This window comes from Microtus pennsylvanicus, chromosome 4, assembly GCF_037038515.1.
Source record: "Microtus pennsylvanicus isolate mMicPen1 chromosome 4, mMicPen1.hap1, whole genome shotgun sequence".
Lineage (NCBI taxonomy): Eukaryota > Metazoa > Chordata > Mammalia > Rodentia > Cricetidae > Microtus > Microtus pennsylvanicus.
This window is the reverse complement of record NC_134582.1, coordinates 57810833-57834535: the sequence shown is the minus strand read 5'-3', so window position 1 is coordinate 57834535 and position 23703 is coordinate 57810833. Positions and strand designations below refer to the sequence as shown.

Here is a 23703-nt window from a genome sequence, read left to right as displayed (position 1 = left end):
GTTTGGGCAGGAGAATGGTCAGTTCCACAGAGGAGTTGCTCCTCATTGACATGGGAGCTCGAAGTGCAGGGTTATCTCAGATGCAGAAGGTGTCAGAGAAACGGCTGAGATGCTGTTTTCTGGGAAGCCCAGGCCCCTCTTTGAGCAGGCTGAGGAAAGCAGGCAAAAGCATCACCACCTGGGTCCTCCTCCCCGTGCCTGGACAGACCATTGCAAACAGGTACTGTTACAAGTGTACGGAGAATCCCCAGCCCATGGGGCAGCACATGAGTTCTGGGCTGTGCTCTGCTTTGCCTTGCTTGTGTTTCTGGGTTTTCTTCGCTTTAGAGATGTGACAGTTATGTAATCCTGCCGAGCCCGGGAGAGCTAACAGCATGGCATTTTACAGCAATGGTGTGTGCGCGTGTGTGGTGGGGGTGGGATGTTTAACTGCAAGCAGTTAAAGCAAAAGTCTAAACAGAATATCCCAAAGCAGGCTTTCATGCTGCCGGTCTAAGAATGTGAACAGGTAGGCAATTGCTCTCTGGGTTTTTCTGGAAAAAGAGTTCCTACCATGGTTGGCCAAAGTCAACAGCCTGGGAGGGAACCGCTAAGAGTGCATGGTCGGCTACTGTGTACTCCAGGGACTCCCTGCATGTTTTACATGCATGCTTGACTTTCTTTCTTTTCTACTAATTATTGAAACCAGGAGTCTGTTTCTGAGGACCTCATTGTAAAAACAAAGCTTTACAATTAGTCTCATGCCAAAGATCTCAATGCAGAAATGAGTGTTCTAGTTGTTTCCTTCTCTTTTTTTTCACTTCTTTTTAAATCTTGCTATTACCACTCTTCTGCTAAACTACCACTTTCTCAAATGTCTAAAGAAAAGGGTGTTCCCTCAGAAAGCAGTAACCAAAAATTAGAGACCACAACTCTTGCAAATCAAAACCTCAATGAGACAGCACCTCCTCCTAGGAAGAATGACTATTATAAAAAGGACAAAGGCTTACAAGTGTGGGCAAGGCTGTAGGGAGAAGAGAACACGGTTGGCAGGAATCTAAGTTAGTACAGCCTCTATAGAAAATAGTAGGTTAGAGCTGTCCTGTGATTCAGCAATACCCCTGAGTGAATTACCCAAAGGAAATGAAGTCAGGATAACAAAGAGATATCTACAGTCCCATGCTTAAGTCAAAAGTGACCATTAGATCATGAATGGATAAAGAAAATGTACTGAGTGAGTGTGTGTGTGTGTGTGTGTGTGTGTGTGTGTGTGTGTGTGTGTGTTGTAGTGGAATATGATTCAGCTCACAGAAATCCTGCCATTGCAGCAACAGGGGTAGAACTGAAGATCATATGTTAGATATATGTTAAATAAAGTAAGTCGGGTACAAAAAGATAAACCTCACGTAAGTTTACCCATATATGAAATATACAAAGCAGGTGCTAAGAAATGGAAAGTGGAATAGTACTTATCAAAAGTTGGGGACAGTAGAGCAAAGGAAATGATGGGGAAACGTTGAAGGTTGGGTACCAAGACGCAGTTAGGCAAGAGCCAGATGCTCTGGCACTATTCTGAATGGGAGGATGACTACAAATAACAGCAGTGTGCTGGTCATCTCAAAAGAGGCCATGAATTTGAGCGAGACAAGGGTGGGAGAGTACATAGGAAGGATTGGAGAAAGGAAAAGGAGGGGTAAATAATATAATTATATTTCAAAAAATAAAAAATACATATATTTTTAAAAAGCCAAAAGAACGCATTTTGAATGTCTTCATCTTGAAAACAGGATAGACACTTGGGAGGCAGATGCATTCCCTGGGGTTGAGCACTGCATGACATGTGCATATGCAAAATCACCAGTTAAAATCAGTTAGTAACGAAAAGAATAAAAGACACCAGTATTTCTTTTTCTTCTTCCCCATTCAGATCACTCATTTGCAGAGTAATGTCACAATGTCAACTTTTATTGTAAAGCAGAGATTAAGCAGTGTACATCCCAGTGCAATTATTTGAGACAATATATGAAATATTTTAAGACATGTTCTGAGTTGTACCTAAAGATGAAGCCAAAGCAGGTTGGATATTAGGGAACTAAGATACCACATCTGTACCAGATAGTCTCCCAGTCCATGGGGAAAACTTTCTCCTTTGTGTCTTTTAGTCTATGTAGACATGCTTCTTAGAGAAATAAGCACACCTTGCAATCATCTGTTTAATAACAGCTTCATAGCGAAGACAAAGGGATCATATTGTAGAACAATCAATATGAACATAAACTTCAGATTATGTATGATGGCTTGCTAGATTAATCTACACATGCAGCTAGGTTTAGGATAGTCTCCTTGGTTTCCTGAGATTTGCTCATATTCTGGAATGTTGTTCTCACTGTTGTTAACATGGGACCTGAGACTTTAGAGAAGGCATATGGGCTTTTCTTGTGAAAGCAAACTAATGATGTGTCTTGTTTCTGCAGACCCAGGGGGCAGGCTCCCCTCGCTCCTCCCCCAGCCACACCGTCAGCAGGCCCATTCCCATGCCCATCCGGTCCGCATCTGCCTGCTCCACCCCAACGCACACCCCTCAGGACTCTCTCACTGGGGTAGGGGGAGATGTGCAAGAGGCCTTTGCACAAAGTAAGTAGTCTCTCCTTTCCTGTGTTCTGCGTGTGCCTGGCAAACACTTCGCCGAGAACCATTGAGCAGAAGGCCATCAAGAGTCATCACAGCCTCACGTGGACACTCACAGGAGCGTCCAACTTTAGTCCATTGAGCAGAAGGCCATCAAGAGTCATCACACCCACACGTGGACACTCACAGGAGTGTCCAACCCTAGGTCCATTGAGCAGAAGGCCATCAAGAGTCATCACAGCCTCACGTGGACACTCACAGGAGTGTCCAACCTTAGGTCCATTGAGCAGAAGGCCATCAAGAGTCATCACACCCACACGTGGACACTCACAGGAGTGTCCAGCTTTTCGGCTTCTCAGGGCCACATTTGTCATCTCCAAAATTCATTCTTGAAAAGCTGTAGAGTCAAGTTACAAAGGAAACCTCATAATGTATCATGTAAGTTTGTGATTTGGGGCTGTGCTGTGTTCACAGCTATCCTGAGACGCATGTGTCCTACAGATTATGGGTGGGACATTTCTTCCAGGGTGTCCTATATTTTGGCTCAGAGCCTGGCCTATACATCTGAGAAAGCCACTCGGCAGCTCTTCCTTGCCTCCCCATTTAGTCTTCTTTCATCTTCTCTTGCCCCTCCCTACTTTTAGTAAATCTTGGAGTCTCAGGGCACAAGAACTTCTTTACAACTTCAGTCCACCCTGATACTCTTATTTCATATCATCATCAAAGTCAAGACAGAGTTTTAATCCCAACTTTGAACTGATGAAGGACAAGTCGTCATTTTACAGATTTCACACTGAGATGCTTTAGAGGGTTGGATCCTGGCTTCTTTAATCAGGGATACAAGACTAAGGTTACCCTCAGTAGAAAAAAAAAGAGCTGGCGATCAGCCTTCTCCACAGAGGACCTCTGTCTCCCTTTATTCTCCCACTGATAGATAAATAATTTGACAAAAACAGCAGAAGAGATAAAGCATTTATTTTATCTCGCAGGTCAAGGTAGGGCAGTCAAGGCAGGCATCAGGAGCTTGAAGCTACTGGTCACAGCCTGGCCAGAGTCAGGACGCAGGCAGCGGGACACACGTGTGCTGGTGTCACGCCACCCTCTCCACTTCATACATCCTAGGATCCCCCAGGGGATAGCTCCAACTGTTAAGATGGGTCTTCCCAAATCATCTTTTAAAAAAATCAAGATAATTCCTCACAAACATTCTCAGAGGCTAAATTAATCTAGATAATCTTTCACAGGTGTACCTAGTGGTCCATTTCCGGGGTGATTCTAGATTTTCGTCTAATTGAAAAGTACTACTAATCATCATAGGCACCCCAAACTAAGTGATTTTAGCCTTCCTCTTTCTATCATTTTACAAGTTTATAGCTATTAAGAAACCCCCTTCCAGTAAGTCTTTCCAATCAGGCCAATTTCACTGCTAGAAGTGATCACAACTAATGCATGGGCTCTTCCCACCATACTTTTTATGTATAAATAGCTATGCACATGTGCGTATACAGCTCATAGACTCTTCTTCCTTCACACACGTTAGAACTTCATCTACAATCTCCCTTTTCTTTAATTTAGAAATATATTATGAATATCCTGGATATTTTAAATCAAAGAAAACAGAAATCAAAGACAGAAACTAAATAATAGATTGGTGTGTGTGCCAGTCAAATTTCATAACTTCAGCTATGCATAAAATATGGAGGCTTGCCTCCCTAACAAAACAGATAATGGGAATTAGAAGACAAGAGAAGCATAAATTGCCAACAGAGGGAAGATGTGCAACCTCACTAATGACCGCAGAAATAGACATTTTAATCAGAATCATCATTTGCCTAGTAGTATTTTTATCAGCCCGTGTCTAAGGACAGCAACCATGTGTGAAAACAAACTGTCTCATCCATCATGTATGGGGATAAAATGTCAACTCATTTCAATGGGTAAAGCTAGCAGACTGCTTGCTTCTGTGATGGAAAATGGAGGCTCCCTATCAAGGTTCATCTAAGCGTGAATACCATGCAAGAGCTACCTATATAATTCACAGTATATGTTTCTTTTTTAATCTTTAAAAGGGAAAGTGTCCTTCACCTAAACCAGATTTTAAAGACCTACAGTATGTTAAATCTGCTTGTGCTTTATATTATGATTAATGTTTTACTTAGACTCTTTGATTTTCTAATTTAAATATATTTATTGCTTTATTCATTTATTTAATGGTACTTTGTGAGAAATGACAATGGTATGTCACTTACGGGCACCCCCTGGTCCGTAAGACACTCATGCTATGTAACTTTTTTGTAAGTGGCAAATTTGGAATCCTGAACCCTTTCTTCCAAAGATATCATGGTAATTAATGCTTGGCTCCATCTTCACCTTACCCACTCCCATGCCACCCTAAAAATACCCATTTAGCCCTTACCGGCCTGATATATAAGAATAATTTTTTCTACCATGGATTACCTTCCAGCAGTAAAAGTCCAGCTTAAGATACCAGGCATTCCTCTGCCCGGTATCTTAAGAGCAGTGGCAAAAATCCTCAACCCTTTTCCCCTCTCTGGGAGCATTCTGTATACGGTGTACCAGTCTCAAAAGGTATCAGTCCAGGGATCAGAAATCTCTGGAAGCCCCAGCAGGAGACAGAGCCTGTGCTGCCAGAGAGCAGCAACAAGTGTGCTCAGAGGGCAGGCGCCAGGTAAAAGCTGGGACCACAAGAGATGTTTGAAAACTACAATTCTCCTGGCAATGTGGGTTGTGCTCAATAGGGTACCCACACCTTTTGATTCATGGTGAGGACCAAAGCTTGTGCCAGGTCACCAACCATGTCTTATCGATGCTGATCCCTTTCATTTTCAAAACCTCCCAGTGGAAATAACGAATCTACAAACCTCGTCATTCTCCGGGTTTTTTACCTCAGGGCTAGTTTACTCCCCCCCCCCCGATTCAGGGAACAAACCAAAGCTCCTGTTGTTGCTATAGGTCTTCAGAGGAGCTGACAGATGAGCAACATAGAGCTGGTGGGGAAGGAAAGGCTGTATCATTTTTAAATTGTTGCCTCTTTATTGAAGGTTCAAGAAGGAATTTAAGGAATGACTTGCTGGTAGCCGCAGATTCCATCACTAACACTATGTCCTCGCTGGTGAAAGAGCTGAATTCAGGTGCGTTTTGGTGTCCTATCCCTTGTGGGTTTGTTGTGGAAGGGTCCTTATGCTCAGGGTCCCTCTTGGAAACCTGATCATACAAAATGAGATTTTAACATTTTAAAGGAATTTTTAAACGTGTGTGTGCGCGCGTGTGTGTGTCTGCACATGTGTGTGTAGATATGTGGGCCTGTGCAGGTGCTTTGTCTATGTGGAAGCCAGACTAGGGTTTCTAATTCCTGGCAGCTTTGGCTGTGGGTGATTGTGAGCCTCTCGACATGGGTGCTGGGAATGGGACTCGGTCTTCTACAACAGCAGAAAGTGCCCTTAACCACCTTAGCCTCCAGCCCTGAATAAAGAAGCTATTTTATAGTTAATTCATTTAAGCACCAACTCTCATTTCAGAGGAAAAAAAGAAAGACTGGTGTCTGGCGCCCTGACTTTACTGCATGTGCAACCTGGGAAATTGTTTCTAGGCCCTAAGCTTCCTGAGGAGTCCGGGCCTTTATTTCTGGGTCATAGGCTTCTTAAGGGGTGACTCTCTGTGTCTTCCACTGCCCACTAGAGGTGGCGAGTGAAACAGAAAGTACTGTGGATTCTGAATTTTCAAGAACTCAGTTTGAAGGTCTGGTTCCATCACCAACCTCTGAAAAGGCTTTTCTAGCCCAAATCCACGCCCGAAAACCCGGGTACATCCACGGTGGAGCTGCAAGTACCATGCACGGAGACATGTGAGTATCTTGTTCTTGGAAGCATTTTCTCAATTGGAGAGCAATTTGTAGGTGACCTCTAAAAGTTAAAATTAATTAATTAGTTAATTAATTTATTAATAAAACTGGAAAGGGTGCAGTTCCCCCTTCTGCCAGAAGAGGCAGAAGAGAGCTGCATTTAAGTTTGGTATTAGGGGCTCTTCCTTCTGACCGATTTCCAGAAAGTATCAGTAATGTAAAACAATGAGTGCTTAATGAAAGCCTGACTCACCTGACACACTGGACACGGATGGCCCTCAAATTCTGTTGAAGACATACTCCAGTAAACTTCCTGGAAGTCAAAAACTTACCTAATACAACTAAGCCATAGTATGCTGTGGACAAGCGCACTCTAGGGTGTCAATCAAGCATGAGCCCTCTGACCCCTGTGACTGACACAGGGCTGCAACTTATCCATGATGCCAAATCACAAAACAGTGTCATACACATATTGCTTGTTTGGGGACAATATTAATTCAGAACTGAAATGTGGTCTCTGGTAAATGCATACCACATTTGTATCATGGTAAAATTGGAAGCAAAACCCTAAGTCTCAAGTCACTTGTAGTCAATAAGAGGGAAAGCATTCTCCCAGGGCACATATGTCACTTTGGAAGAGAAGTCATCACGTCTCCTGAGTTTACTACTTAGGGGACAATGGTGAGGCTAGAATGGCATCAGATAGACGTCATTAAACACATGGAATCTCATTATAAAGGAACCCAGTTTGATTGGCTCATTAAATATGTATAAAGTCCTACAGAAACCATTTACAGAGGCTGTTATCACAAACCTCTCTATGAACAGAAGTCATGGATGGGCAAGGGGCAACTGCCTAAGCACCTGTGGCCTGAGTTCCAGAGGCTCAGGGCTTGGCTTACAAATTCTCAAGGCTCTAAGCCTTGAGAACTAAAGGCACTACACTACACTTTCAGATTCAGAGGCGTGAGGCTCTGGTCTTACCTACCAATGCTCAGGGGCTATGGTGATACTTCCTAGGCATGAAGCCAGAACCCTCAAATGTTGACCCACGACAGCTCTCTGGAGCTACAGTCCTCCTAGTGGTGACTGCTGCCATTGGCTCTTCACAGATTCTCATCTTCCATACTTCCAGCTTCTTCCCTGTCTCTCGTCTTCTTGATGCTTCCACCATCATTCTACCTTAGTTTTGCACAGCCTTCTGCCCTTGGCCATTTTCTGGAGCTCCTCAAGAGCCTCAGCTCCTAGTGACTTTCTCCATCTCTTAGGCACCTGCTTAGGATTGCTACCATTGCAGGGCTGGGTTCTTTATGCAGCCAACACAGCCATCCTACCTATGACAGAACCATAAGTAGGGAAAAGATCATTCAGGGGAAACATTTATTGGGATAATGACCAAGAGTGATGTCTTCCAGATGACCATACTAGGAAAGACTACACACACACACACACACATACATGTGTGCATAAATATATTTCTCTCAAACCTTATGAGCCAATCATGAGCCTCAAATTGCACTGAGTTTTTCCTGAGTCACAGGACAGGTTGCCCCGTTTCCATCCCGAGCCAACACTGTTGTCAGTTGAGCAGAGTTATTTAGTGTTACAGAGTTCACAGAATGGAGTCTTCCAAAGCCACTGGGAGTTGTCTAGAGTATGTGTGACTGGAGCAAGTACTCTAAGCAGGAATTGTGGCTCTCGCAGCCCCTGTGGTTGCAGTAATCCTTGACTGCTGGAGTGGTGTTCCTGCAGAGTAATGAATGGTACAGAGTTCAAAACAGCCAGACTTCCAGAATTGCAGTCTGGCCAATTGCCAAAGATGGTATTGCTTAGCTGGTAGCTTCCCACTTAAGACAGCCAGTAAGAGAAGGGTCTGTTGGCTGTCATTCAGAGGACCAAACAGCCTATTCCCTACAGTTTTGCTCATTCATAGAAAAATAAAAATAAATAAAGACTGCTTGTGCTAGAGACTAAGAATTAACATTCCTAACAGTTTCTAAGAATGTGTGACTCCTAACCAAACACCCTAGGGAGAGCTGGCTGATTAGGTCTATGTTATTGACCAAAGCCAGCAGCATCAGTGACAATCCCGCTAGGCTTGCCATGTCCCTCCATCAGCAAAGGAAACCAAAACTCAGATATGAGGGCAAATTAGGGACCTAGCTGAAGAGCCCAGAGGGGAAAGGAACAAAGTAAGAAGAAGGAAGAAGAGGAAGTAGGGTGTTAGGGGCTAGCATTCTGATAAATGTGGGCAAGAGCCAAAGCACTAAAATCATGACAAGGATGAGGCTTAATGTGAGAAGTACTTCAAGCTAGTCTACAGGATAAACGGGCTGCTCTACAGGCCCTGTGATGAAACTAAGCAGAAGTCCTGGTGTTCTGGCTCTCATCCTAAGTAACCAGTAAAGGCCAGAAGTTACAGAGTTATAAAGAGGCCTGTCTTGAAAGCCAGCTGTGAAACAGCAGCCTGGGGGAGCAGAACAAATTGCTACAACATCATTGCAAATGGCAGTGTGACTGGTTCTATTTTTAGGGTGTTTTCTTGTCCTTGCCTATAAAATCGACAACTGCTTGATATATTACTCAAAGTGGTGAATTAACTGACAGATTTTTTTCTAGTAAATATAAAAATATGTATCTTTTGATGATCATGCATTTTGTAGTAGCTATCCAACGCATCCTTGCCTCAGTCCTAAAACTCAGGACTATGAAAGGCCTCCCCACTTCTGACCTGCTTGCTCTCCCTTGGTTGCCAGGGACCAGCACCACCTTCCAGCAAATGATCTGGTGGCTGAAAATGAAGAGTTCATAGAAGTCTCACAGACTGTTTTAGGCTGACCCTAAACCTCCAAACATAGTATGTCCCACAGATAAGCATGGGCAATGGCATTTAATGCCCATCCCCAAAACCTCTCTTTAAACCATCTTTTCACTTTGGAGGGTGTTTTGCTGTCAGCATTTAAAAAAAAAAAAAGGACTGTTTTAGCTCCAAGAGCATAGTTTGATTTAGATTGTGAACTTGTGCTCAGCCCTGTGAGTCTTTACACATGGGAGGAATAGGCTTTGTCTGCCCATTACTATTACTAGATGGGGTCAATCTTATTTGCTTATTTTGTCATGGAAGTAAACAATGAAAATGGATTTTTTGGCTCCAGGGCTAATAAAAATTTGTAAGTTCAAGAGCTATGGGTGCAATATCCTGGTATCAAGTTATTGGTATTATAAGGCTTATTGTACCATGAAATGTGCTTATATGTGTGTGCACATGCTCGAGTGTGTGTGTGTGGGTGTGTGTGTGTGTGTGTGTGTGTAGTGTTTAAGCATGTGGTACAACACAAAGAGAGTTAAATCATGCACACATTTCCTTAAACATTATTTCACTAGAGGGCTCACTTGCCTTTCAGAAAAAAATATCTCATGTTGAGAACCTAGACATTACCTCTAAAGACAAATTTGCCTTGTTTAAGACTATAAGACTATAGAACGTTTTACGGCCTAATGTTCCCGTATACCCTATAAAAACATAAACGGCCAATGACTTCCTCACTCAATTTGATTAAACTGAAGGTATTTTAATCATATATTTCTCCAAGCTTCAGACTTTTTTGCTGTTGTTATTACTGTTGTTTTGTTTTTTGTTTTCCTCTGAGTCAAAGAAGACATGAAAGTGAATTTGGGGGAGCTCAGGAAAAATACATGAATAAAGTGAAAAAGGATGCAGGAATTCCACCCACTCTTTCCTGTTACGACTCCTCCCAAACACCTCTTGTGTTTTCCCAGCGTCCCGGAAGATGGGGATTCTTACGTTCAACCCGAGGATGAGAACTACGAGAACGAATCTGTGCGGCAGCTGGAGACTGAGCTGCAGATGGAGGAGTACCTGAAACAGAAGCTGCAGGACGAAGCCTTCCAGGTACAGGGGGCAGCAGCATCCCTGCCCCTCCACGGTCCTCCACAACTGGGTCCTTCCCCCTTCCTGAAAATGCAGGCCTTCCTCCCTGTTTCTTCGCTACTTTTCCAGAATATTCTGGTAGTATTCCTCAGTCCATGCATCCCATACAGTGATGTGTTAAATGTCTCTAGTAGCTGTCTATTCTTCCAGATTCTGATGTGGACCGTGAAAGGGGCCTTTGTGATGTTGGCAGACTGATAGTGGCAACCAATACAAACATATCAAGATTGTTAGAAGGTTTTTTTTCTCCTAAATTAAAATGTAGGGACCTGGGGAGATGGTTCCAAGGATAAGGCACTTGCAAAGCAAGTGTGAAGGATAGAGTTTGGGTTTCCAGAATCTGGTAGGCATGGCAGCCCAGCCTATAATCCTAACAATCAGAAGATAAAAGCAGGGGCTCGCTGGAGCCAGCAGGCTAACCAGACTAGTCAAATCGGTGAGCCCTGAGTTCAGTTAGAAGACCTCAATGAATAAGGCAGAGAGCAACAGAGGAAGACCCCCAACATCGACCTTGGGCTTCCATATGCTTGTACCAATACATGGACCAGCAAGCTTATGCACATGCATACACACACATGCAAACATATGTAAAAATAGAAACCCACATATCAAATAAAAAGCTGAAAATAGCGGTAATTATATAAAGAACACATGGCACAAGAAAAATGAATAAACGCCAATCCACTTCCTCCCCCTGAATTGTCTCTGACTTCCTCGTTGCCTGCAACACATCAAACATAAGGGCGAAGGTGACGAAGCCTACTGAGAAACAATGAGGGACCTGCAAGCCCCCATTCAGCAAGGTGCAGACAGGTAGATACCGAAAGAGGCTGAAGTGTACTAACCCATCTGGGAATTCACAGAGCATAGCTCATGCCACCAAGAATAATATCATTACTTACTCTCGCCAACAGTAATGGTTTGTCCCTCAGGGATACTCCACAGCCTGCTTCTTCTCGGGTGTATAGTTGGATGCTGGAGGACTCAGGGATGTTTTTCTGGTAGAGACCAGCTAGCCCCAGGCTCATCAGACCTATTGTCTAATGGCCACGGGAGCCTTTTCCACAGTCTTGAGTCACCATGGCCCTCTCTCACCCTGTCAGTGAAAGCCAGAGACTCAGTAAGCGTCACCTGGGTCTGGCTTCTGTATTATGTATAGAGTGAGCCTTGAACGGTTCCCAAGAGGGTGGCGGCAGCAGGGAAACTGATCCCAAGTTCACCTGAACGTAGTGCTGCTTAACATTTTCATCCTAGCTCCTGCCTTTGAGAAACAGTGAAAACAGCCATTTAAAAAGAACAACAATAATAATTAGTCCGTAGAGCCAAGCTCCTGTGCCACCTACCAATATGTTCACCCAATTACAAAACCGTGGTGAGTGTGCGTTCTTGGTGACTTCTGAGGCTCCTCCCTAGAGAGAAGCTAGCCTTGGACAGAGCTGGCTGGGAGTCTCTGGGAAGCCTAAGGGGTGGTGTCCTGTACGCATCTCACATGGGTTGGCACATGGAGCAGAGAGATGTGGCTAGATCATCAACGTCCGACTTGGCCTGTTGGAGTTGCCTGCCAGGCCCTGTTCTTCAATCTTATCTTCAGTTTCTGGGGATTAGTGACAAGAGTAACTGTACTTCATACATTTTAGGTGACTTTTATCCAGTCTATAACAAATATTAGATTCTTAATGAATTATTAGTTAATGTGTTAATGTTACATGAGCAAAGTAAAGGGGTTCTATTAGCAAGATCTATCTGAAGTTCTGCCATGCCCAGTAAATCCCCGGTTCCTCTCTCTCTCTCTCCTTGCCTTTCGGTGCTTGATGATCTCAAGGAAAAGAGCAGGGGAGGGGCCCACGTGCTCTCCCTCATTGCCTATCCTGGAGTGTGGTGGAGTGGTTCTCTTCAAAGGCTGTGTAAGCTGAAGGTGACAGGCTAGATGGAATGCCTCTGTCGTTCTCCGGACTCTCTCCCTCTCTGTGTGTCTCTGTGCATGGCTTCCAGCCAAATAATTCACCAGCTTGACTGCCTCACTGACTTGATATGTCACCTTTCTTGTTTGTGTCCTTTGTCACCCACAGGTCAGCTTGCAAGGTTGAATGCAATATCCCTTTCTCACTCTCCTCTCAAGTAAGTACCTGCTGTTTGGGAGGAAGCATGGACACTATAGGCTGAGCTGTGATGACTCTTAGCCTGAGTTCACTCTTTCCATGTGATGTAGTGTGAACCCTGCCTGCTGCCCTCAGAGTGGCACCTCAAGTGCAGAGCTCATTCCAGTCCTGTGTAAATCCCCCAGACATCCCTGGAGTTGACATTTTACTCTTTGTTCAGGGCAGTTGTCACAGAAACTTCTATGGCTCCTGAGGTGCACCAGATTCTCTGTGGCCACATCACTAATGGCATCCAAGCTACTTCAGCACCTCTGGATGTCAGTCAACTCCTTAGTCCCCAAACAACATATGTGCACACTGTAACCAGGGACAACACAACCAAAGGGGGAAAATCCTGCAGCCTTGTGTTTTGAGGATGACTAATTCAAATCCACTGGGGATTTCAGTGTGATAAAAGTTAACTCAAGATATCATTTAGGTTATTTCATTCCACTCTAAAGATTTACCTAGTAATGGGCCAAATTCTCAAGTCATTTTTTTTCTTTATCATTGAAATACTGTTTGGTACTTGACCGTCAAAATCACTTGAGTGTCGTGATATAAGTATCAAGTTCTGCATTTTATTAGAACCATTTTGAAATACGAATCTCACCAAAACTTAGCATAATTTAAAGAAACTATTAATCCTTTATGAGTTTCACTTTCCTCTGTCCATCAGGATATTATACAGGAGGTGGACATGTGGGATACAGTTTTAAAGAACTTGACACAGCATAACTAGCTGTGGACATGCACATGTATGCATACCTCCACATGCTCCAGCTGCCACACTCCTACAGAGGTGGGGCGGGGCCAGCTCCCATGAGTACCTATAGAAGTGGAGCGGGGCCACGGGACTCAGAACAACCTTGTTATTTCAACTTTTATAAACAAGCCCAGGACTCAGCTTCCTGCAATGATGGTGGGACCCGCTGTCCCTTAAGTCTAGATGGCTTCTCTAGTTCTAGTTAATGACCATTTGGTGCTCCCTCGTCACAACCTAAGTTAGTGCACTTCCTACAGCAGTCAGGCTGGCCCGGCCAAAGGACTTGTGTATAGTGTAGTTAGATAATCCTTCTCAATCGTGGAATCAAATGAGTCTACAAGATAGCCGATAAGGCACCCTGCCAACACTAGTTGCTAATTTTAGGAATGAACATATTTTTTCAGCAGCGTTTCAAGTAGTAATAGATACACACCAGGTCAAATACTAAAAGCACCCTAGCTGCACCCCCAGGTTCACATCAAGTCAGTGAGATTGCACAAATGGGCAGACCTGAGCTGTAAGAAGAACCCTTACAGCTACACTCTGTTTGCCCTCCCTTGCGTTCACACCCTCTCCCAGTTCACAGTGACTACAGCAGACAAGGGTCCCAGGAGCTGTTTCTGAAAATATTCACTCTGGTTATAGCACATCTAGTCCCAGAAGAAAAGGTTGTTCCTTAATAGCATTTTCTTCCTCTTAGCTCCAACAATTTATTTGTTTTTGTTCTGTGTATTATCTAAATATTAAGGGTTTGTTCTTAGAAAAAAAACATTCATTGTTTTAAGGTAATAAAATGGCCTTACATAAACCCACATAAAAATTAGATCAGGTAAGCCAGGTGGTGGTGGTTCACACATTTAATCCCAGCAGCACTCGGGAGGCAGAGGTAGGTGGATCTCTGTGAGTTCAAGGCCAGCCTGGTCTACAAGAGCTGGTTCTAGGACAGGCTCCAAAACTGCAGAGAAACCCTGTCTCGAAAAACCAAAACAAAAAACAAAAAAAAAAAAAACTTAGATCAGGTTCTATTTTTTACCTAAAAGCCAACTTTTTTACTTTCTTGGAAATCTAGTAGTGAGAAGTAAAACAGGTGTGCCCTCTGTCATTTACCCGAGATATTCTGATTAGATGGCATTCTGAAGGAGCCTACACACAAACCAGCCTGTGGCTAAGTCAGCCAGCTGAGCAAAATGCGTTTAAAATCTTATAGGGCACCACAAAAAACAGTGACATTTCACCTTTAGCTCCTTTAACCTACTATGATGTTCACAATGGGGTCGATACAGTCGCAATTCAAGAATGACCTGTATGATTAGTATGTTTTTGTTTGGACTTTCTGACTATACAGCAATACCAAAATTATCCCAAAGCACATGCCTCTCTTACGCAAGGGTCCTGAACCAAGTTCATTGTCTTGGCATTAGTCAACCAGTCTCCAAGACAGAGTCCTTCATGAATAAGGGCAGAACATGGAACCTAAGGAGCAGGAAGACTCTTCCTGTGTTCAAGGCAGACTACGGGCCTGTTGTAAGCCATTGGGTGCCTTGAACGCTTCAGGACCCTCAGGAGTACCCCAGGGATCCCTTAAGAGGAGGCTCAATTAAGAGAACTCCGCAGCATATCTTCCAGAAGACACACAGTGTCCAAGACACTGGTCCCTGATTTTCATAGGAAGAAAAAACAGTGTGTGTGTGTGTGTGTGTGTGTGTGTGTGTGTGTGTGTGTGTATGCCTATGTGTGTAAGGGCAAGGTGGGGGACACAAAGCTACTTAGAAACAGTTTTCACCTGTTTAAAAAAAAATACACACTCCTTATTCCCAGGCAAGCTATAGTCAGACAGATGATGAGAGTTACATGACATCTGGTGACGGAGAGAGCTGCGCCTGCAGAGAGGAGGAAGACAGCAGCGTGGCAGCAGCCTCACCCTCGCTCGCTCGCTCGGAGAGAGGAGCCACCACATCCAGCACCTCCAGCAACCCCCTCCCCTAAAGATGTGTTCCGATGCCTGTAGTGCAGCTAGCTTTCCGTTCCAAGATGTGTAGTTCATAGGTGTGTGTTTTAGAGGGGGGTGGGGGGACAAGACTTCTGTTCCTAGACAATTTATCGACTCCATCTCCTGTAACACGGCTCATCCCTGGTTCAGAGCAAACACCCGGCGGCTGAGAGCCTGCTGCTGTTACACCGGACAGTAGTATGGACGAGCGTTTTCAACCTTCACACACAATATTGAACCCGTTCAGTTTACAGTGACAATATTAATACTGTTTGTAGCTAGAAGTTTCATTTCTGGGTTTTTTGAGATTTTTAGTAAAGACCCGTCTTATTATATACTACACACTTTCCCCCCACAGCAACGGAAGGGGAAAAAAACAACAACCTGCAATAGGATTTGGTTTCTGAGTGTCCAGACTCAGAACCTAGAAGCCAAGGAGGGTCCTTGGCCTGCCCGGGTCTCCAAGTCCCTCTGAAAAAATGACTTAAACCTAGCACCAGGAATAATGGGTTCTTGAGGGCTTATTTCCAACTTCGGGTTATTTTCCTTCAAGATACTCTAGTGAGTCAGCCATAGAATTTAATGTAAATACTTTTCCAAATAGATATCATATTAAAAAGAGAGAGAGAAAAAAAACATTCAAATGATATAGAATCTAGTTTTTAAAATCAGCACAGATCTTCCTAAAAACTGTGAACTTGTTTTGGAATACTCGTTACTAAAGCTGTTTATAAACCACACGTGCCATAAGACCCCACGGACTCCCGTTCTCTGCACTCCTCCAGGTCTCGCTCTCCACAGTGTACCCTTAGGAAGCATGTCTTACCCCACACCGCTCATTGACAAGTCCCCTCATCGGCTAGTTCCGAGGCCTTCAGCTTTAAACGTATGGGCTTAAAGTGCGCTTGCAGACTTCACCCGCTTTTCTTTCTGAATGTCGATTGCCTTACCTGACCGCCTGTTGTTCTGCATGCGGCGTTGTGTGGTCCTGTGAAAGGAGACAGGCCCTTCCGTGTGGGATTGGGATTTCACGCTCAGGGTGAAGCTGGTGTGCGAAAGAACGGTCAAAGGCAAGAGGATAAGAGCCTGCGGATGGTCCTTCACGAGGTCCCTCAGTAGAGAGACCTCAAAAGGGCCTCTTGTAATGATTCTGGGGAAAATGAAAAAGTCATTGGTTATCCCAAGATCTCGTGTATAAGGAAAAGGAGAAGCCAGACACTTGCTAGCTGTCTTAAGCTATCAGCCTCTCTGGAATTCCTGGGTTTTTCTTCTAAAAGAAAGAAGGGAACATCACCGCAAAACAATGATTCTCAGAGTGTGTCCCTCAGACCAGCAATGTTCTTCATGTCACCCAAAAGTCTTAGCAATGCAGTTTCCTAGACTCCAGCCCAGACCCTTTGAATCTGAAACTCTTGGGTCTGGGCCTGGTGATCCATGTGTTGATCAGTCCTCCTGACAATTCTGAAGTAGGCTATAAAATAGAAAGCACTGGTCTTGCACAGAGCTGTACAGCAAAGGCTGAAAAAAGCCTTAGCCAGGCTAGGAGGTAACTCAGTTGGTCAAATGCTTGCCTAGCATACACAAAGCCCTGGGTTCAAACTTCCAGAGCTCTGTAAACCTGGCACGATGACACGTGCCTGTGATCCCAGCACTCAGGAGATGGAGGCAGGAAGATCAAGAGTTTGAGGTCGTCCTTAGCTACATAGTGAGTTTAAGGCCAGCCTGGGATACATGAGACCCTGGCTTGAAGGAGGGGGTGAAGTGTTCAGAATAAATAAGAAATGCTGTAAGCGGACCTCAGATTTATTTTTGCTCACTGGGCTGGCAAAAGCCTCCTCCCACCTCATACACCTAGTCCGTATTGAGCAGCTGATGACTCACTTCCTGGCCCAACTCTGCAGAGGGCTGTTGGATGCTCTTGCCTCTGCATTTGGTCAGAAGCCTTCTCCTTGGCTGCCCTTTGAAACAAAATTTTTTGCCTTGAGGATAGCTGAGAGATTGGTTGGCATTAGTAGAGGACCCCGTGCTGTCCCTGGGTGTTATTTGTCTATTTCTCTCGAGAAAACCCGCCTCGCAAAATTCCCTGAGCACAGGCTAGCACCAAAGTTTCACAACTGCACAGTTCTCTGATGTCTTTGCACAGGTGGATTTTTGGTTTTTGGTTTTTTTTTGTTTTTTTTTTTTTGCTGTTTTTGTTGGTGTGTCTTAACGTTCATCTCTTCCCCTGCCCATCCTCTGTGAAATCACACCTCTCTAGATGGTGCAGGTGGCCATTGGTGCCTCATACTCAGTACTGAAAACCACTACATCCCAGATACCTGCATTTCTGTCAGCTCGACATCAGATCTCAGAGCCTGCCGGCGGCCCTCAGCCACTAACTGGACAGAGCTGACCCATGTCGTTTCTTTGGTTTTCTACATCAAATGTGTGTCTAAGGTTGGAACCATTCTCCTGACAACCTTCCCTCTTGTCATGGCTCCCATTGCTAAGCAGCTCCATCCCATGATCTAGACTCCGTCGTACAAAGCCATTACAGGAACTCTCTGGAAACCACTACCAGTGAGGAATTTCTCACTAACCAGCCACCTTTTCTTTCTCTTAGCTCCACGTCAGCACTGAGACCAGATTCAAGCACCCCTATCCTGTAACCGAGACAAAATGGCGTGTGTTGTTTTGGGGTTTTGTGATTGTCGGTGGATTTCTTTCCTTGGCTCTCCAAATTTACTTTTGGGGCCTGTTCTAATTGCAAACCCAGCAGGTTTCGTCTACCCTGTCTGTCCTTCTCAACGATATCTCACAGGGGTTGTTCTTTCTTATCCCACAATGAATTGCACACCCATGTCCATCAGAGCGTATGAACGAGCACTGGTCTAACACCGCCAAACCTCCCCCACAGCACTGTGGTCAGGAGGTGGGTGAAATCTACTGTATAGGGTTCAGGAATTGGTTGTGGTTTGTCGGGATGGAAGTTGGGGTAAGTTTGGTTGGTCAGAGGGAGACGTGTGGGAGATTACGAAGATGGATTACCGTATGATCTAGAATAAGGCAGGGAAGGTTCATTTGTAAGTAGTAATGTGAACTGAATTGCATTAAGATTGTGGCCTTTGTGTGATATATACTATGTATTTTCTTATATGCATGAGCCAAATTGTTGCGATATAAGTTAGCACTGGTGTCTGCTCTTATTTTGACCATCTTCGTCCACCATTATTAGTTCTTGGCTGTTAAGTGTAGATAGATCTTGTAAATATGGCAACCTTTGGTTGCTGCGTTCACTTTGGTTCGATTCCACACAAGGAACCACAAGCAAAGAACTCCACTGTGTCCTTAGAAGACAGGGCATTTTTACTTTGAACCAAAAAATGGAAAGAAAAATCAGAAGCATTCATTGCATCTTGAAGCTAATCAACATAAGACATTTTAAATTGTGAATACTGTAATTTGACCCCATTTGAAATAACCAATTCAGAAACACTAAAGAGTACACAATATTCATTGGGATTGTAACAAAACTACTATAATATGTTGTTTTGTTGATATTGCTGTTGAGTATTGTTTTCTGTGTGTATGTGTGTGTGCGTGCGTGTATGTGTGTGTGTTGGAACCTCCTGGGGACATGTTATATTTTGAAGTGATTAAACTATTTAATTGTGTGTCTATATTTTGGAATGAAATTATTTCTTCATTAAAAATGTTTTTTAAAACACTATAATGTTGTGGGTTTTTATCTTTTGTTTTAATGGACCTTTTTTACAACAATATGAAATCATCTCAAAGAAGGGGAATAGGTGAGTTCCAAACATATGGAAGATGGACCACGGTGGAATGTTGGACTGCTAAAGCAAAGAGTTTCCATATTCCCATTAAGAAAAAATACCAAAGAAAATGCTAAAAAAAAAATCAAAGTCTAACTGTGGAGTTATGGGTGATATTCCTAATTTGTTCATTAGGCTACTATCTTTTGCCCAGCCTCCCTGCCTTAGATATTTGGAATAGCTGGGCAGATGGATAGAGTCCTTGAGTGAGTTAGACAGGCTTCGATTTGTGCACAACCCTTCCTGCATCCACCTGCGCCTCCAGAGAGCAAGTCTGATATCAGAAATTCTTTCAAGAGTGAGAAGTTGTCTTTCAATTGTGTCGTTAGGCCATAGAGCACTAAAAATTATGTGTGTGCTCACTTTATTTTAAAGAAACGATGCTAGCCGGGCAGTGGTGGCGCGCGCCTTTAATCCCAGCACTCGGGAGGCAGAGGCAGGTGGATCTCTGTGAGTTCGAGACCAGCCTGGTCTACAAGAGCTAGTTCCAGGACAGAGAGAAACCCTGTCTTGAAAAAACCAAAAAAAAAAAAAACAGAGCAAAGTATGTAATACAATGCAGAACACACATATTCTACATCTCTTCATCTAGTGTCTTCGGTGCTCAAGTTGCCAAATAATGCCTATGGTTGGCCCTTGTACTTCACAGTGCCTGGCTGCACCACCACTCGAGGGGTCATGCTGCAAGGGGTGGCTCTCTGGCCATTGGAACAAAATGGCACTGCGAAATGACTTCTTTGACATCTCATTTTCCTGGCACTCTTGTGTAGCTACCCTAGCTTAGAAGCAAGCACACCTTCAAACTATAAGGGTAAAGCCAGTTAGCCCAGCTTTGTGGTCTAGAACCCCAGGGGAATCTGTGGCTGCTTTCCATGGAATTATTTCTAGGCAAACACGTTTCCTTCCAGTGATTGGATGCCAAGAAGGAAAGTGTGCACACATGTATTCCAGCTATATACTCAAGTCTCCTCCGGTGTCTGAAGCTAAACCTTTTGGTAATAATGAGCTTTTATTTGTGGCAGACAGCATTTATACATTATGTGCCAATTACCACATATTTATAAACAATGTTATACTTCTATCTCTTAGGTAATATAAGAAATTAAAAACCGTGTTGCAAAACAAAATACAGCATGCTTCATTTCTAGCACAGGTGTAACCAGCAATCGCTGTCTGGATCACCAAGTTCTTTTTAAGTCCTTCTTTGTTTTTAATTGTGTGTATACAGGTATGCCTGCATGTGGGTTTGTGTGTGAGAGCTTGGTGCCTACAGAGGCCAGAAGGCAGCACTGGATTGGAGGTACAGGTGGTGTGAGACACTGGACGTGGGTGCTAGAAACCGAGCAGGTCCTCTGTAAGAAGAGCTGGTGCTCTTAACAGCTGAGCTGCCTCTCCAACTCTATTACCAGGTTCTTGACATCTTGTCCAAAGAACTGAAAAGGCACACACAAGTAGCAAAGTAGCAAGGAATGTTATTATTTAGAAGCAAAAGTGCAGTGCAGATATTCTGCAAGGGATCATGTGATGACCCACAAGGAGCTGTCTCACTAGCATAATGAAACATTCCCATGGCACAAGAAATTCCAAGAGGTTTTGAAGTTCCATGGCAGCAGCTCAGTGCAGGTATAGCATCCCTGTGGTAAGATGTGTTTGTCCATGCAGTTTCCTTTACTGAAGACTTTGTTTCTTCATACACATCAAGTTACTGTTCAATATCCTTACATTACAAATTGATGATCCCCTTTAGGACATATTGTAGAACAAGCAAACCCCCAGGCTTTTGTTCATCTGGGAATAGATTATAACACTCATTTCTCAAAACAGTTTTGTGTAGGGTTAAGACAGCCCCCTTTAGAGGGCGGGGTTTGCCTCAGGCGAATGCCTGCCAATAAATGGTGCGCAGAGAGGCGGCTCGTTCCCTTTTTCCTCCCTACCTGTACTACGCTGGAACTTTGGTTCTGTAAGTTTAGCATTAAAGTGGTAAATATTCTTTGATATCTGCATTGCCTTTATTTTGTGCGGGTACAGTTTTGCCATATAGAGAATTCTTGGTGGACAGGCTTTTGGCCTCTATAGGTTCAGATGCATAATCAGCCACGAACTTTATGGCTCTTCTATTGTAATTAGCACTCTTTTCTTTTGCTACTTCCAAGAATCTCTCTTTATCTTTGTCTTCCCATGGGTTTGTTGTAACAGGTCTTAATGCTATTTTCATTGAGTTTATTCCATGTGGAATTCACAGGGCTTCTTTGGGGATATACAAAGAAACTTTGCTTCCTGACTTGCTGTGTCCTTCATAAATTCTTTTATTGATGAGACCAAGAGCCTGGATATAAAGGGTTTTGACTTCGTAAGTTAGCGTTCCTAATAATAATACCAAATACATTGAGAACTTTAGCAACTGAGAGAAAGCCGTCCCATTTCTGAAGTAAAGGAAACTAGAAGGAATAACCTTAGGACCAGATCTTCGGTAGTTTGATTCTGGGCATTATATTTGAAATGTAGAATAAGACAAGAGTCAAAGATGTGGTATATTGACAAGAACTTGGGATTCCATAGTGAAGTGTGATGGATGTTAGGATCATCTCCTAGGCACAGGAGACCAAAAAGAATGGTCAGAAAATGAGAGAGGACGTCAGGAGCAGGAGCCTGGAGAGATGGTCAGTGGTTAGGAGCACTTACTGTTCTTGCAGACCTACGCTGTGGCTGAAACCACCTGTAGCTCCAGTTCTTGGGGACCTGATGTCCTCTTCTGGCCTCCTCAAGCACCCACCCACCTTCATGGTTCACATAAACTCACTCGGGCACACACGCATACACTTATATCAAATAAGGATCTTTTTTAAAACCAGAAGCCAAATGATAAGTGTTTCAAAATAAGTTAAGCAAGTGCCTTGAACGCTGCTGATGGGTGAGGTGAGAGAACAAGGCCACGCCTCACACTCAAGGGCTCACATGAACGAGCATGGTAGCTTCCCAGAACTTCTTCACTCTTACAGTACTTTCCGATCTCCACATGGCCGGTGAAACCTTGAACAACGGGTGACAGTTTATAGTGTTTTCTTGCTGAGGGCCTTAAAACAAAATGTGGTGCTAGATAATAAATTCATAGGGTAGACCACACCCCCCCATCCCTATCCCCACCTCCCCCACACCGGCTCCATGTTGCCTTCACATTTGGGGATATCAATCTACAAAGATAACTCTGAGCATTTCCACACTGTGATCAGCTTCTAACAACCAATCCATAGCAGAAAATGCTCCCCAAGGTGCAGTGAGCAGACGCAGAGGTGTGAGCTCCCCCACAGATCCAGTGAGGGGGTGTGGAGGTGTTAGCTCCCCCACAGGTGCAGTGAGGGGGTGGAGATGTTAGCTCTCCCACAGGTGCAGGGAGGAGGAGGAGTTGTCAGCTCCCCAACAGGTAAGGTGAGTAGATGCAGAGGTGTTAGCTCCCCCACAGATCCAATGAGTGGTGTGGAGATGTCAGCTCCCCCACAGGTGCAGGGAGGGGGTGGAGGTGTCAGCTCCCCCACAGGTGCAGTGAGGGGGTATGGAGATGTTAGCTCCCCCACAGGTGCAGGGAGGGGTGGAGGTGTCAGCTCCCCCACAGGTGCAGGGAGGGGGTATGGAGATGTTAGCTCCCCCACAGGTGCAGGGAGGGAGAGGGTGGAGGTGTCAGCTCCCCCACAGGTGCAGGGAGGGGTGGAGGTGTCAGCTCCCCCACAGGTGCAGTGAGGGGGTATGGAGGTGTCAGCTCCCCCACAGGTACAGTGAGGGGGTATGGAGATGTCAGCTCCCCCACAGGTGCAGGGAGGGGTGGAGGTGTCAGCTCCCCCACAGGTGCAGGGAGGGGTGGAGGTGTCCGCTTTGGAACAGAAGTTATTCTTTTCTTACTTTCAGGGTCCCATTTACCTCCACTCTTCTCAGAGAGACCATGAATAAAATTACAAAACTCTCTTGCTCTCTGCACACATATAAATAAAATTTTAAATATGGTTTTGTCATTTATAGTAATATGTGTCTGCTTGATGGTACCTATTGATTGCTGTGAAGACCAATTAAAGAAACCAATACATGTAAAGCACACAGCAAATACCTGAACGTGTTAACGTGTTAGAAGCCCAGCGCACACAATCAGTTCTTCCTTCTTTTTTTTTTCTTTTTAATGTACTTTCCAATCCTCATCCACAAAATTGGGGCAAAAGTTTTATTTACAGAAAATTCACACAAAGATAAATTAGCTTATGTGCAAATTTAAAAAAATATCTATTCAATCTTATTAAATGATTAGGTATAGTATTAAATATCTGCTATCCAGAACTCAAGTTGATGCAGGAGGATCCCAAGTTCAAAGCCAGCCTAGGCAACTTAAGGAAACCCCTACCTCCAAAAACAAGCAATCCAAATAAAAATGTAATGCATGGCTAGAAGTTAAACATTGCTTTATTTAAAATCTGTTAAATAAGTCAGGCAGTGGCGGTGCATGCCTTTAATCCCAGCACTTGGCAGGCAGATCTCTGTGAGTTTGAGGTCTACAGAGCAAGTTCCAGGATAGACAAAGCTACACAGACAA

At 44.1% G+C, this 23703-nt stretch overlaps 1 protein-coding gene across 25 annotated transcripts in view; it reads left to right on the top strand.

Annotated features, from left to right (window-relative positions):
• Dtna (dystrobrevin alpha) overlaps nt 1–19023 on the top strand; it is a 367583-nt gene extending 348560 nt beyond the window's left edge. For 11 of the 25 annotated variants that reach the window (XM_075969214.1, XM_075969213.1, XM_075969211.1 and 8 more), the window contains 6 exons: nt 2454–2613; nt 5670–5759; nt 6307–6472; nt 10250–10382; nt 12491–12539; nt 15144–19023. In XM_075969214.1, coding sequence (XP_075825329.1) covers nt 2454–2613; nt 5670–5759; nt 6307–6472; nt 10250–10382; nt 12491–12508 — 567 coding nt within the window. In that variant the 3' untranslated portion in view covers nt 12509–12539; nt 15144–19023. The remainder of the gene's footprint in view (nt 1–2453; nt 2614–5669; nt 5760–6306; nt 6473–10249; nt 10383–12490; nt 12540–15143) is intronic. The other 14 variants (XM_075969194.1, XM_075969195.1, XM_075969206.1 and 11 more) reach the window with 3 other exon arrangements.
• Nucleotides 19024–23703: the final 4680 nt, after the last annotated feature.